The sequence below is a fragment of the Cygnus atratus genome, chromosome 2 (assembly GCF_013377495.2).
Source record: "Cygnus atratus isolate AKBS03 ecotype Queensland, Australia chromosome 2, CAtr_DNAZoo_HiC_assembly, whole genome shotgun sequence".
NCBI lineage: Eukaryota > Metazoa > Chordata > Aves > Anseriformes > Anatidae > Cygnus > Cygnus atratus.
In genome coordinates this window covers 134636701-134653138 of record NC_066363.1, presented here as the reverse complement: position 1 = coordinate 134653138, position 16438 = coordinate 134636701, and the positions used below count along the sequence as shown (strand labels likewise).

The window sequence follows — 16438 nt, the reverse complement described above, 5'->3', positions numbered from 1 at the left end:
GAAATAATCTCTTCTATTAGTTCACCAAGTAGAAGCTATATATTTTTTTCTTTATATGTAGATTTTGCTCACACATCAATACAAACTTTATTCTATTTTTATTCTATTTTTTTATTCTATTCTATTTTATTCTATTCTATTTTTATTTTATTCTATCTATTTTTCTATATATAATTAATTTCTCATGAATAAATCTGTCATTGTTTCTTCAAATTAATCACTGTGTATATCGGATATTTGAGAGAACAATGGATAATCAACATGTAATGTAAGAACATAACATCAAAGGAAGTAGAAATTTCCACTAGGGTGGAACCAGCACCAGGAAAACTGGGAGGGAGTGGACAATGTGGAAAAAGAAAACATTAGCTTATGCTTTCAATTTCCACAGTCAGGAGCAGGATGCTCTCTAGTCACAGGCAAAGTATCACAGCAGGTTGCTGGGCTCTACAAAATGGCTGTGGTCCAGTGCTCCCTCTCTGCCTGTGGCAGAATGCTGGAAAGCTGGTCGCGCTGCTACTGCTGGTATTGCCAAGTCACGGGTGGCAGCGTGTGAGGTGATAACTGTTCCTGCTGGGATGGTCAGTGCCTCAAAACAGCCATTACCAGCCCTAATATTCCCATCTTCCCAGCAGGACCAGGAGCAACAAGCTTTCAAAATAGCTGGCACACACAACGTCTTTCCACTTCATGCCCTATCTCTGCTCCTGCCTGTTCTCCTTCCATTATACATTGACAGCAGCAGCACAGCCTACAGCCCCTGTGAAATATACATGTAAGGTCTTTACTTTTTAATTCATCCTTAGCATATTTAACCCTGCAAAAATACTGGAAGGATATGTGAGACTACATCACTGTACATGTATCATTTTGATACATCAACCACAAGAAAAATTGTGCTGATTGTGTGGGAATCTGTTTTGCAGTGCTTGACACACTTCTTACAAAAGCACAACAGCCCTGTGAGAAACTGTACCTTCATCTTGGTTGCCTCATCGATTTTTCTGTCAGGAGCTGTTCTGGAGTAGCAGCAGATATTTAATATTTATTTGTATGTACATATTAGTAATTAGTGCTGATTTAGCTAAGGGAGATGGTTGACATGAGTAAGGAGGTAACTGTTTTACATGATAATCTTGGGAGAATAGATGACATGGTTCAGAAGAAACGTCTGAGTATAATACACTTGGGAGAAATGACTTCAAGTCTTATCAAAATGGCAGCACGTGGGTTAACATCAGTGTAAGAATGAGACGGTGCACTGTGCACCAGGAAACGAGCTGGAAGATGGTGTGTTATGAGACAAGACTCCAAGTACACAACATCTTTATCTATCAGACACTACTTCAGGGCCAGTATCCAATTCCGCATACCTGATTTCAGAAAAACAAAATTCAGAGGTTGCAGCAAAGAAAAATCAAGATGCTTGGTGAAACAAACAAACAAACGAAATAAGTCTTTATATATAAAAACTAAGATTTTTAAGTCTTAACAATGGATATTAGTAATTGAATGGCTATTTAATTTATTGAAATACCTATAAATACCTATATACTTGCTATATATGTAATGAACTTGTATACTCAGTGTTACCTATTCTGAATCTCTGGAGTCAGTAAGTGTTATGATATATATATATATATACACATATATAAAATATATGTGTATATATATATATATATAAAGAATAAAAAAAAGGATTTTTAATTAAGATTGTGTACCTAAGTAACAAATAAGTTGACTACCTGGAATGGAGGAAATTAACATCAGTGAATTTTAGTCTGCCTCCTTGGTAGTTAGCAGGCCTTATCCACTGTTGCTGTTGATCACATACTGCAACAAAAATATATTTACATTTCAAAACCGTGCAGGACACCATCACTTTTGTGCCTGAGAAGATGGTGGCAGTTCCCTGGTGCCCAGTACCTGTGTGAGGAGCTGGTACCTTTGGGCAGGTTGGCACGGGCAATTTTCCAGGCTCACAAAACACCTGCCTGCTTTCTCCAGCCTCTGGATTTTCCTTTTCTTTCTGGATGGCTGTAGTTAGGGAGGATGAGTCACTTATTTTCTCCTTATTTCTACTGTTAACCTGTAATACCTGAAGAATGAGAACTTCATTTTGTAGGAGGGATGAGTGACTTGAGGAGCAAACAGACTGCGTTTTTGAACGAGTGGGAGACCTCATTAGCTGCCAGCACACCAAGGCAGCACCATGTGAAGAAACATCCAGACACCGACTGACCCCAAACCTTGCTTTTTATGGCCACCACGGCAACCTGGCCAGAAGTCAGGCTGGAGGAGCACACACACCCCCCTCCCTCCCACCCGAGGCCGGAGCTTTGCCCCCTGACCGGCCTCGGGCCACCGTTCAACGGCCGGCGGCGATCCCGCACCCGGCTGTGGGACAGCCGCCGCCCCGAGGGAGCGCCGTGGGGCCAGGGGAGCTGCCTGAGGCGAGGGGCGAGGGGAGCCGCTCCGGGGGGCGGCCACAGCGCAGCTGGGCACCCCCTGGGGTCCGCGGCCCGAAGGGGAGCCGGGGAGGGGGATGGCGGCTGGGCTAGGCTGGGGCAGGCTGAGGTGGTGCTGCGATGGTGGGTGACAGCGTGGATCTTGGGGGGCTGTGGGGTCAGGCTGAAACAGGGAGCCCCTCTGGGCAAGGGGGGCGATCTCTGTTCTGTACTCGTGTGCCCACCTCGGGGCTTGGGGGATTTTTTTATAAGAGTTTTATTAGTGCTCTTTCAGGGAAGCATTGACCCATACTGTCCCTGTGGAGTCCTCGTGAGCTCGTTGCTGAGAACACCCTGCTTCCTCAGATGCTCAAAAAATAATCATACAGAAATCCTGCTAGACCTTACTGCTTCTGCAGAGGGCTTCCTCGCTGCTGGGCCTTCCTCTCAGGAGGTGAAAAAAAAAATAAACTTTTGAGGAGCGATGTGGGCTTGGCAAGGGGAAGGCCTGGGGCTGCAGCAGGTGCCCCTGTAGTGATAGCCTCTCCTGGAGGCAGTTTGTTTCTCAGCTACTAAAGCTAATTTTTCACCACTTTTCTTGATTTTATTAAGATATTGTATTACTAGGATAATTACTATGATATTGTGTAAATCCGTATCAGGCTAGATGATTTGTTCAGAGCTCATCTAGCCTCCTCCTTCTACTGAAAGGACTTAAAAAGGAGGATGTGGAACTATTTCAATACCGTAATGGATTTCACCCTTTCCCAAACTCACTTCTCTCATTTTTTTTCTTCTTTGCCTACTTTGGGAGTATGTGGCTTCCTAGACGTTGTCCTCTTTGAAATCTGGGAGCAGGGATGAGGGGGAGGAGGAGAATTGTGTTGTTTTGTCATCACTACAAGTCATCTTGTTTCTATCTACAGGAGAAAGCTGAAAAAATACAGGTTTCCTTCATTGGAAAAGCTACCCAGCCTCTTACACGTTTTTTGCTGTTCTGAAAAAGTGTATGCATGTCATTTACAACCAGGATATGGAGGAAAACTTGTATTTTTTTTCATCTTCTGATGCAGCAAATATTACTGTATTGCTTTATGTGGAAATGTAGTCTCTAGTATAAATGTAGTTTAAATAAGCATTCCTAATTTGGATAAAATGAAATTTATCTTCCAGGTCAGTAGTCTCAGTTCATTCACCTGCACGAATTTTCCTTGTTGCTTTGACTACAGCTTTCAAGCCCTTCTTTTTTAAGCTGAGAAGGTAGGGAAAACAGGGAATCAGATCTGTTTTTTTTTTTTTTTTTTTTTCCCTCGTTTCAGTTTAACTATTTTAATTCAGATAGTAACTGACAGTTGGTTTGCTAGATCTGGATTCAAATTGTTTATGTGGGAAAACTTACTTGAAAATAGTAAAAGTTCAGTGTTCAAAAGATTGTAACATACTAAATGAACAGTTTATTTATTTGTTTTTTATAATGCAGAGACCATATGAAATGAGAGGGAATACTGACTGATTCATATTTTAAATAACCTAACTTTTATTTTCTGTTCCATATCAGAATTGGATAATATCTCTATAGTTTCCATTCTTGAACTTTATAGTTTCCTTTGAATCTTTTTTTGTTGTTGTTTTTGCAATTCTTCCTTTCTGTTATAAAGTCTTTTTGAAAAAAAATGAATTTCAGTACTGTTACTATGGTGCTGGTTGTTGTTTCAGTGGCAAGGAGGACTAAGCACTAGTTATGAGTAGCCATTTATTTACAGTGGCGAACTTCAGCGACTTTTGGTGTTTCTATAGCAGCTAAATTGAGTGGGAAGATGCAAATCCGTATTAATTTAACTAAACCAGACAGTAAAAAACAATTATGGAAGTACATGTATGTACATATAAAGAACATACAGCCAGTAGACTGTAAGGGGAAGACCAGTGCTAATTAATTTACCCCTGTTTTGATTAAGTTAACTGTTAGAAAATGCCTTTGTTTCCATCATGTGTCCCCATCTCCTTCTGCCATACCTACAAAAAGTCTTATTGAGAAGCAGCTAGGGCAGCTCAGTCAGAGGGAAAAATAAGGGAAATGTCTGATTATGTCTTTGCAAATTTTATCCAACTTACTTTGTCATCTAAGAAAGATTCTGTTAGGACTTGCTTTTCTTTCCTGCCCGATTGTTTAATAAATAGTATATGCTCTTGTCACATGTGACTAACAAATGATAGACTGCTCTTCTAACTTAACATCCATATGTGAAGCTGAATACTTTGTGTTGATTTCTGCTGCTTTTTTAAAGTGTGGCGCTTCAAAATGCTAAAGGGAGCTAAAAGGTTTGTTGGTAAATCCCTTCAGCCAGCACGACCTGTGCGTCATTTGCCTTCAAAACAAGGTGAGTAACTCACAAAGCCAAAACTCTTATTTCAGGAAATAAGAAGGGTGTGTAAGGTTTCTTGTCTTTTTTATTTATTTATTTTTATTGCTTTGTTCACACTACAGTGATGCATAACTGTTGTGCTCTGTGTTGGTCTCACTACATCACCTCTGTGATAAAATCTGATTTTAAACTACATCAGGTTTATGCAGAACTCTTCTTGGTGTTACTCGTATAGTTTGCCATCTGAATTTCTAGCATACTTCAGGAAGCTCAATCAGTCTTACCTATTAGATTTAGATTTCTTGGGTTAGTTGACTCCTACTGTTGAAAACATTAAATACACTTAAGTTAACAAATGGATTGTTTAATTCTATTGCAAATACAAAGTACTGCACCATACCATTGTTATCTAGCCTTCATAAAAGTTTTTTTTTTTGCTGACGAAGACCACGTGGTATTTATATAAGATGTATGTATTATATATATTTTTTAATTCTTTGTTTATGCCTCTTTGATATTGTTCATTACAGCTATTACTAAGTTAGAAATCTTTGGTAGCTAGAGAAACAATGCCAGTGTTGCTGGTGTGGACAGAAGCTAAGCGACATCATAAACTTACTTTGTGTTCAAGTTCATGGAAGAAATGGAAAGTTCTATTATGATGTTCATAGAGCTTTTAACTTGTGAATAGATGCCTGTATAATCGCTTTGCAGTTGGATTTCAGTAACGTTCTGCTGGCAGGTATCACAAAAATAATGTAGAGTCTAGTTAGAATATTTTTATCTTAATGTTTTCTTTTATCTTCACCAGCATCAACAATTACTTTCGAGTTTCAGACGGAGTTACCTAGCAACAGTCAAGTATGTTTGCAGAGTAAGGTTGACTGGGTGAGTACTGAGTAAATACTAAATGATGAAGTTGATGAAAGAGTGTGTTCTGGAGTACCATAAATTGGAGGTCAGCTGATCCTTCATGTTAGCAAATGAAAAGTACGGGGTATTTCCCCAACTAGCAATGTCCTTGAATCTGTATGTTATAAACTAGAATCGTTAGAAGTGTTTACAAAGAATTGAGACTTTGAGGAGTGCCTCGATATTTGTGTAGTACCTAAAAAATACATCTTATGAATTACTTACGTAAGAGTCTTTTGAAAGTCTGTGTGGCTTTTGTTTCATCTTCACTGAATTTAAGAGAGAGCTCTTTTAAAGTACACAGATTCAGTCTTTCTTCACTCTGTGTAAAAAATAATACTAGAAATATGTGTACATATGAGTTAGCACAGACAGAAATTGATTTGAGGCAGCAAACTCAGAAAACTAGCTATTTAAATTGTGTGTGTGTTCTAAGTTCAGTTTCATTGGCTGTGCCGGACTGGGCTGTAAATGGGGCTTAGCATTCAAAAAACAAAAGAGCTCTAGTGCTTTACTGCCGCCAAATACTTGGTTTTAGGCATCTTACAAAATGTCTTTCAAACATGAAATTTGTTGTAGCTGTTTCCAGCAAACTGAAGTTCGTAGTATTCCACCTGCAGTGCTTAAAGTTCTATAGTCTGAATTTGATTTTCTGTTGATTCTGCTTTGAATGTCCCTCAGAACATACTGGAAGTTTTGAATTTTTAATTTTTTTTGGTAACGCCAAGTATCTGTTCCTTCATCTTTTGTTTTAGTGTGAGTTTAATAATCCTATTGTCCTTTATGTATTGTATGAAGCTTCTGGAATCTGCCTTTGACTTTCTCTTTTCTTTCCTTTTTTTTTGGGGTGTGTGTTAAAGTCAAGGTGTTGGCAGCCTATCCTGTGAACTCTACAATTACTACTGCTACATATTTATCTTTGATCACAGGGAGGGAAATGAACAGTTATAGTTGGTCTCTTGAGCAGTGTGGATGTAGGAGAACAAACATTTAGAATAGTCCTGGGGGCTGCAGTGCGGTAGTACTGAATTTCAGTTTCATTAGTGTTTGGCTACATGTAGCTACATATTGCATTTCTTTGATGATGGTAGAGTTTTTTTTGTTCTTTAATTTTAGCCTTTTCTCCGGCATAAGATTCTGAGAAGGCTTTTAAATAATGCTCACTGTCAGCTGTTTTGTAGGTACTTCCAAATACCAGCTGATTAGTAAGTACTCAGTGAACTTGTTGATTTTAGTTGACAGGCAGCATTAGCCTAGAGGCTGGCATAGCAGCCTCACAGAGTATTTTTCTTAGAAAGGACTGTGCAGTAGCCAGTTCTGAAGATACCAAGGCCTGAATCTGATGACCCATTAAAGCATGATTGCATGCAAATTGGTGTCTTGCCAAACATTCTCCTGTGTTTTAAAAAACATCAGTGATCATCTGAGAAGGCTGTATGTTGTTATGCATTTGCTCTGTGGCTGCTGGTATGGTGAGATATGGTTCCCATTCCTAGAGCAAGATACATATTTCACTTCAAGAACCTGTTTTTCAAAATTATAATTGTATTAAAGCTGGTTTAAATCTTACTGCCTCTTTGGCAGGATAGCAGTAGTGCTCTGACTGTGCAATCATAAATCTTTAATTTTCTTTATCCCTTTTCACCCTTCCCACAATGCATTTCCTTTTGCACAAGATAAAGGAGCACACCACAGGGTACAGAACAGGAATATGTTGATGTAACACTTCATATTACTAAATGGTCTTAAGTAGTACTGACCTGTTAAATATCAAAGAATAAATATTCAAGTTGGCGTATAGTAGGATACAGGAAAATTAGGTTAGCTTTGGAAGGCTTGGTGAAACATGAAGTAAAAAATAAAGCAGATTGTATTTGCCACTAACATTGATAGATTTTAGAAAAATAAACTGTAGAAATAAAATAAGCCAGCTCTGACAAATGAGGTACCTAAAGCAGTGAAGGAACTAGGAAGAATATGGCAACAGAATTCCCCAAGCTGCTTTACTCAGAGGTATTTTATGTGAACGCTTAAAGCTGTTTAGATACCTGGCAGGAAAACAAACAAACAAACAAAAAAAAACCCATCATTATGGCACATCAGAAAGGTTAACGTTAACTCTGAGTAATCTAAAGAATAGTGAATTATGCCATGCAAGGAACTTGTTATAGCCTAGAAAAATAGAGAAGATCTACTGTTGATAATGAGCACAGTGACAGTGCTTGTGTAGAAGGTATTAGCCTTGATTCTAGGCAATTTCCAGTCAGTTTTCTAGTACAGAAGACATTTTATTAGTAAGACGTTAGCAATTTTTCTGCTTTACGAGGATTAACAGAATAAAACTGGTAGTTTCCACACTGTTCTGTACTCAATTTATGAGTAGTCAGAACAGGTAACTGTGAATGAACCGATGTAAATTTAACAACAAAAAATTTAGTTGAGACATGGAGCCTGTGGTAAATGTCCAGGTATTCATGTGTCACAGTGCATGTAGTATAGAAGTTTGGACCTTCTCTACAGGTGCTGCTTGCAACAGATACTAGCTGTGAAACTGCCTTTTGCTTTCGTACAGTTTTATCAGACAAACTGATGTTCAGTGGGTGGAAGTGTCTGAGCATCTGGATGGGACTTCTTCTGGATCTTACACAGGGAATAAAGCAAAGAATTCTTTTTATTCCTTTATGGTATGCAAATAATTTTTAAAGAAAAGATCTGGAGAGTGGTGAGTTCACTACCTCATATCTATTGGAGGTAGAGGAAAAAAAGGCCTGAAAAGCCTCCAACAGTCAGTATCAGTTCTAACTTGCTACTCCTTAAATACCGTTTTAAAATGGTGCTGAGCTTCAGAAAGACATGCACTGCTCAAGGGGTATTCTTTATAGATGAATTCCATTCTTCAGAGATGTATTTCAGATGAGAACATGTTTGGGAGTGTTCTTGTGAGTGATACTCAAATATTTAAGTTTTGGGTTGAAAACCAAAAATACTATAAATCTCGATATTATAAAGCAGTTGGCAGAGTGATGTGAGGGGAGCGTGGTGCAGGAAGAAATACAAATCTGTTGTGGTGACGTCTCACACATTGCTGTTAATTATGCATGCCTTTTTCTTGTATTAACACATTCCTTGAGAATGTATTAATACTCTTTCCCTTATCATACTTGGGAAGGAGCTTTTTAATATCTAAGACTCGCCAAGACTGGTTGAACATTACAAATCGGTTAGAATTAGCAGTATGTCTCTCTATTAACTTATTCATCTGAAATTCCTAGATGTTTCAGATGTGTTTTTTTTTCCCCCAGAAATTTTAGACAAATCAGGAAAAGATAACTGTCAACCACAGAAAATGGGAGTATGAGTAGAGTGGTGATAAGCTGATATGCTAGAAATATTTTGCCATTTCACAGTTCCTAGTCTCTGACTGCACTGTGGTCAGCACACCATGAAAGCTAGGTAGTGCAGTTAAGGTACAAATGTTGACTGTTACCTCTGTCCAGAAAATGAGATTTGCTTTTGACAAATGTAGGTGTTGGAGAGAATGTGAAAGAATGTGTGTGTCCTTATTTGTGTGTAACCAATAGTAACAAATGTCCCACGGGTTCACGCGAAACCTCTCAGGCATTTTACATTAACACTATTCCTATTTACAGTTCTTTTCTGTGTATGGACAAGACCGTCATCTTTCATCCATTGGCTGTTATTAATAACTACAGTTCTGACCGTGGTTTAATTTGTGCAAGTCTGTTTCCATAAAGAGGATAGTTATGAAATTATGAAAAGTAAAACAAAACAAACAAAACAACAACCGAATCCTCCTTTTTTTTTTTTTTTTTTTTTAGTGTTCACAGAAAGTGTAAAAGGTCTAAGATCTTGGCAGCTTGTAAAAGAAAAAAAATATTAGAATGCTAAAACTCTGCTACAACTTCTTTTAACTAAGAAACCCAGAAACATATATCCTCATTTTAATATCTTCAACAACAAGCTTCGTAACTTGTTTGTGAAATATATTCAAAAAAAAAAAAGTTTACCTAACTTTTTGTTTCCTCTATTAGTTATCTGAAATGACTGAAATGAAGATCTTAACTCAAAATACGATGCCTTGTCAACCAAACCAGCATGAATTAGAGACAAAAAAAGGTAAAATATTGCAAGCAGATCATTGTCAGATTTGTATTTTCTGGGTGGAAGACAAAGGAACTTTGCTGCATATTATTTTTTTCTGATTTGAGAGTTTGTCATCCTTCTATACCACAATATGTGAATGTTATGAAACTTGACTGTTTTTCATGTGACATTCCAGAGTAAGTGTAAAACTTGGCCATAACTGAGGTGGGAACCCTCCACTGGTAGACTTGCTTGTGTAGAAAGATGTGTCTGGGCAATGTTTTGTGAGTTCCTGTCTTGTAAAAATTGAGTGTAAACATTTTTTCATGCAAGTCCTGGTTTTGTGTAAGTTGCTTCTGTGTGTGGAAGTACAGGCCTGATTTGCATCCTCTGACCTTGCAGGGGGTCAGTCCTCTGCTGTTGCAGCAGTCATGGCATACAGTCTTTAAGATTATTGCATGCAAGTAATTTAAGAATTTAAGAGTTTGGCTTCTTCCTGCTCTTACTACAGTGCTTCTGAAGTACTAATATTCTGATGGCTAGAAATCACTTATTTTCTTCCATGATTTAGTCCCATCGAGTTTGTTCTTTTGTCAACACTGTCCTTAAGGTTTGTTCCTCTTGCTTTCATTGTGACTCTTTTCTTTCTGTACTGCTTGTCATTCAGTAGTCATAAAACATATATATTTTTTTCTTGGTCATGGTTTGGTAGGATAAAGCCAAACATTTACTTTTTTTTTTACATTAAGGAATATTCTCAGATTCCAAAATTATTCTCACAGCTGTCCTCTGCACCATTTGCTGCTTAATTCTTCATTCTTAAACATACCACAGGAACTGAGATAGTGATCCATATTAGGTCATCAGTTCACTGAGATAATTTTTTCTGTGAATGTCTGCACGTAAACAGGCATCTAAATTCGTCACCTGTAATCTACAATCCTTCATCCTGGAGACTTAGTTTGTTCTGTTGCTCTTAATACTCAAGAATTTAAAGAATTATGTTAAATTTTACTGAGTCTTTCCTGTATTTCCTCAGTCTGAGATTATTGTCAACCAGGTTCTTGAACCGTAATTCTCCACTGATGTGTGTTCCTGACTTGAAGGTAAAGTTATTTCTTTTGATCCTGGTAAATAACATTATCTGCTCTTTAGATCTGACTTGAATCATAGAATCATAAAATCATAAATTATCCCAGGTTGGAAGTGACCCACGAGGATCATCGAGCCCAACTCCTGTCGCTGTCCCCAGAGAGCAGAGCTCAGCACCTGCCCCTCCACTCCCCTCGTGAGGGAGCTGCAGGCCGCCATGAGGCCTCCCCTCAGCCTGCTCTGCTCTGGGCTGAGCAAACCAAGGGACCTCAGCTGCTCCTCTTAAATCTTCCCCTCCAGAACTTTCACCATATTTGTAGCCCTCCTTTGGATGCTCTTTAATAGCTTTATATTCTTCTTATATTGTGGTACCCGAGACTGTACAGTTCTGTGCTGGACTTGGCAATTTCTGTCTGTTGGTGCAGGTTTTCTGATCCTTTCTTGTTGATTTTGCTTGTGTGTAGAGACTATTCTGTTTTACAAAATCTTAATTTGTTTCTCATCAGATCCTGGTCTTTATAAGCCATCACTTTTTCAATCTTTTGTTAATTGTCATCCATTCTTTCAGCGTAACACAACTTTAGAGGTCCTCTTGTTCAGCTACTGCCTATAAATGTCTCCTCATTTCTTTTTTCTTTTTTTTTTTTCCCCTCTCCTGCATTGCAGCATGTAATTTCCACTGGAACTCAATTTTTACAGAGTTTTACATCTTAGCTGTACCTATAGTTGTCACCTAGGACAAGAAGTGAAGTTTGCCCATTTCTTGCCTCATTTCTTTCTTCTTCTGCTCTTTTTAAAGATTATCTGCTTAAAATGTGGACCATGGGCAGATATACCTGAGGCTGTGCTAGAGATAGTGGTACAGACTCGAGTTCTAACATGCTCATTCTAAGCAAAGCCCTTAACTGTTGTTGAGTCTGTAAAACTCTCAGAACTATTTCACTGGTACAAATTTGTTTGCCAGTTTATGTATGGCAGATTTCATATTTTTTTTTTTAGTTGTTGAAAGACAACCATGTAAAAGCTCCAAGAAGAGAGTGACTTGTTTTTTTTTACCTGTCTCACAGAAACATTTGCTACTTTGGTGCAAGTTACAAAGAGACTTATGGAGATTGTCTTCTAGGGCTTAAAGGCCAACTTGCGGTTAATTAGAACAAGCTATAGGGAGTCTGTCTGTAGCATGAAATTGGGTTCACTTTTTTTTGTTCATTTGTATTAAAGCAACAAACCTTTATTAGCTTGGAATAGTCCTCCTGATTAAGTAAGCCAATTTAATAGAATTAAGAGTGAGATGCTCTGTAATTTACTACAGATGTCCAGTGTCAGACTTAAGTTAATGCTGCTTTTAATACTGATTTTTACATGCATACAGCATTTCCACCCTTTTAATAAAAAGCCAGATCAGTTATCTGAATTCCAAACTTGAATGCATTAAACATCAACATTGAACTTAATTATGTATTCACAGAAAGGATCAAATACAGCAGAGATTTCCTTCTGGAGCTGTCAAGTGTTTCACTCTCTCAGAGGAAGCCAGAGTTTCTGCCTGATCATCCAATTGTACTTGAAAAACCAGTAAGTGTGTTTTTCCTGTTACGTGAAGTTATGAAAAAACAGTCGTGGAGGTTTTCACTAGCCATTTCTTATCTTCTTAAGTCTTATCTTACTGTTTGCAAGGTCTGCTTTTAAACTTTTTACTCTGCTTTGTGTTGTATGTGTGTAAGCCCCACCTGCATATGCCAGTTTATCATACAGATAAAAATAACTGCGTTCTCTGATTCTACTCCGCTGCAAATGGGGATGTAAATTATAAACCATTATTAGCCTGGATTTTGTTATGTAACAGCATGAAGTGTATCACTTAGGTATCATTCTTGGTGTCTTCAGCACAAACTATGGGTAGATGAACAGGAAGCCAAAGTGACATGGTAATAAGCATTTATGACGTTCTGTATAAATGTTTTTCATTATCCTGTTTTTTATTTTTTTTGGTGTGCTATTTTAATAGAAAACTCTTTTCAACTTGTAGTTATTAGAAATATTGATATGTAGAAATATTGATACTGTCTATCTTTATTTGGTCCTTTTATTCTGAAACAGCCAAGTCGTCTTCAGATCCTGGTTTCTGGTGGTCTCTATGTACAATGTTAAGACTTCAGGTGTCAAGGCAGTTGCTATTGCAGCTACATTTTGTCTTTTTTTTTCCTCCGTTTGCCTGACATAGCACATACCGGTAATTGTTCTCCTTGTAAAGTATTTTATTTTTTGTGGGTGTTTGTTGTACAGTTTTCCTATGTACATTGTATACAGTGTCACTAATCTGGGTCAGAATTTTCTTTTCCCCCCTTCAATTTCATTTAAGGAAGTGGTCTAGGCATTAAATAAATCTTGTTAGAATTCCTGTTGCCACATACTGAAATAAATTTTTGGGGGGATGCATGTGCCCTACCCAACTAGTCACTTTCTATTAAACATTTTGAAGTACTTGGGGATGTGAAGTTGTTCTGTATGGGAATCCAGGTATAAGAACCTGAACAGAACAGAAGCTGAACTTATTTGAGGAATGCCTTTACTCTGCCTGTTGTGAGTTAAACATCAGTTGGCAGCAAAACATCGCACAGCTGCTTGCTCACTGCTTCCCAGTGAAATGGGAAGGGCAAAAGAATTGGAAGGGAAAAAGTGAGAAAATTCATGGCTTGAGATAAAGGCAGTTTACTACGTAAAGCCAAAGCTGCGAGCACAAACGAAACAAAATAAAGAATTTATTCACTACTTCCCATCAGCAGGCAGATGTTTAGCTATTTCCAGGAAAGGGCTTCTTCATGCATAATGGTTATTTAGGAAGACAAACGCCATCGCTCTGAATGTGTCCGTCCATGTACCTGTGCCCCTCTCCTACCAGCCTTGCTGAACGTGACATCATTATGGTAGGGAATATCCCTTTGGCCAGGTTGGGGCTCTTGTGTTGGATGAGCCCTCTGCCAACTTCTTGTGCACCCTCAGCATACTTGTGGGGTGGCAGGGTGAAAAACAGAGGGCCGTGACGGTGTGTAAGCATTGCTCAGCAATAGCTTTAACAACCACGTGCGTTAAATGTGTTTGGTCACAAATCCAAACCAGCACTGTACCAGCTACTATGAAGAAAATTGACTCTCTCCCAGCCAAAACCAGTACGTCTGCCAGCTAATAGATCCTACTTTCGGGTTTCAGAGGTTAGTGTGAAAAGGTGCACGCTGAACTTGAAAAATGAGGAGTAATAAAACACATTTCAAAATTAGAAGAAAAAAATAAGCAAACATTTTATGGGACAGGCAAAGAACTGCATTATTTCCTCTTCTGTGTTGACTGCTTCTATTGATAAACAGTGATAAGACTTTCATGAAATACAAAATTGATTTTTCAGCATGGAGGTAGAAGAGACTTTGGTCTGATCGGAGTGTGGGAATCATTGGTGTGAAGACCCCCTTAAAACAGTGACACTGAATAAGCAATTTTTCTATCCAAGAGGGGATTTATCTCAAATAAGAATACTCAGAGCCCAGTATCCCATAAAGGGATTGAGCCTGTTAAAGATTTTTCTTATGGCTTCTTAAAATGTATGAATGGGAGAAAAGCATTTCATACTTCTCGACCATGTAATCTGAGAAAGTACCTGGAATTGAAGAAGTAAAGATAAATTCAAAACTATTCTAGCCAGTAAAGTGAAGGAATTTAGTCAGTGATTTCAGGCTCCTTCTCATGCAAAAGAAAGCTGTGTGAAAGCTGTCTCTCACTTTAGATCTTACAGAATGTCTAAGTCTAAATATTCGTATTTTTAAGTTCCCATTAGTTTAAAAAAAAAATCTTACTCATAGCATTTGTGATTTCTAGAAGGATAGGAGAGATACAGACTGATTTTAAGGACATCATGTAAGGAGTGCACTGCAAGACAATTTACTTAAACTGAACAGTAAATGGTGTTCAATTATTTCATTATCCATCTTTGGCCCTCTTCACTTGAGTTTCCTTCATGCAGCAGACCCTGTCATTACATGCGAAAATTCCCTGGTGTTGATTAATCCCACAGCACCCATGTTTCTACATAGAAACCAGGGGGATCGATGAGATGCATGGATAAATTAAATAAATGTTGTTTAAAAGGGGCAGAAGGAGCCCTCCAAGTACCTGATGAAAAACATGCAATGCTGCAGCGCATCAGTAGCTTGTATTTCAGGAGCAGGTGGCTATCAAGAGTTTCCTGCTGAATTGAATAGTTAAATGGCTTTTACCCATCTTAAAACTTTTGGCTCTGAGGTCGTGACTGAAGTATATGCCCATTTATAAGTGAAAGCCGTAATTACAGATGGAGGAAGCTTCCTAGAGTGACTTTTATAAGGGAGATGTGTTGTTACAGTTAGTTAGTTACCTGTGGGTTGCGTTTGTCCCTAAAGGCACTGTCTTTTTTCGAGAAATAGGATCAGCCCTACATGTACATAGCTCAGCATCTGAGCTGTATTGACATTACTGTGTTGACAAATTATGCCAGGAAGATTTCAGATCGAGTCTCCACTGCTAATGGAAGTAGAACAGTTTGAGTGCCCCACCCCTGGAATTGTTCATGGCCAGGCTGGATGGGGCCCTGGGCAACCTGATCTAGTGGGAGATGTTCCTGCCCGTGGCAGGGAAGTTGGAATTAGGTGATCTTTAAGATCCTTTCCAATCTAAGCCATTCTATGAATTAATCTGAAAAATACCAACTTGTTAAATGTACATCGGGTAGAAAAGGCTTATGAAAGTCGACTCATGGAAACTTGGTTGAAATGATCTCATCACTGAAGTAAGTTGAGGGTTTGTTTGTCTTGCAGGAAAACAGCAACCCTCTTGTTGACATATGCAAGAAGTGACAGGTAGTTTGGAAGATGAGAAATCCGTCAGTGAAGGAGCTACATATAATGTAGAAATTCAAGATTCTTAAAGGTGCCTAGAGATGAAAACGGGACCTTACAAAATCTGTGGAAATGCCTGTTCCTATCTGTAATTTCCAGAATGCTCTAAAAGGCAAACTACTTTGTAGTACCTGAGATGGTAATACAGTTGCAGTGAAAATAAATTATTTTACATTTTGGTGCGACAGAATTTTTTTTTCTGCATTTGTGTTATGCAGCTATATGGTTTGTCTGACCATAAACTTTAAACCAGTAGTTTAAAGTTTAAAGAGCCAGACTGAGGCTTCTTGCTTGCTCCTGACTTCCTTTCTTACCAGTAATAATGGAACAACAAATACTGCATCATATCTCATATGTGTTAGGATATGTAGCTTTCTTTTTTTTTTTTTTTTTTTTTTTTGTCAGAACTTCACTTGCTTTCACTCTTCACTTGAAATCTCCCTCTTGACAGAGGACATTCCTTAATATTCTGTGGATGCACACAGTCTTTCAAGGTACAGAGTATCTTGTTGCTAAGAGTTTACCTAAAATGAGAACTCTTCTTACCACAGGTCAGAACAGGGGAACCGTCTAAGCACTGTGTTTCTTGAAG

General features: G+C 38.3%; 1 protein-coding gene across 1 annotated transcript; it reads left to right on the top strand.

The window, feature by feature from the left end:
- The first annotated feature begins 1093 nt into the window (after positions 1–1093).
- On the top strand, positions 1094–15804 carry C2H8orf88 (chromosome 2 C8orf88 homolog). Its single transcript, XM_050708783.1, has 6 exons — positions 1094–1226; positions 4736–4828; positions 5625–5701; positions 9778–9862; positions 12390–12496; positions 15766–15804. The coding sequence occupies exons 1-6, from the start codon at positions 1094–1096 to the stop codon at positions 15802–15804; spliced, it is 534 nt and encodes a 177-aa protein (XP_050564740.1).
- Positions 15805–16438: the final 634 nt, after the last annotated feature.

Excerpts from the sequence above, each read along its gene's own strand:
- C2H8orf88 (XM_050708783.1), top strand. The coding sequence starts at position 1,094 with ATGGTTGACATGAGTAAGGAGGTAACTGTTTTACATGATAATCTTGGG. Across the intron at positions 1,227-4,735 it reads TCTTATCAAAATGGCAGCAC|TGTGGCGCTTCAAAATGCTA; the intron begins GTGGGTTAACAT and ends GCTTTTTTAAAG. Across the intron at positions 9,863-12,389 it reads TGAATTAGAGACAAAAAAAG|AAAGGATCAAATACAGCAGA; the intron begins GTAAAATATTGC and ends ATGTATTCACAG.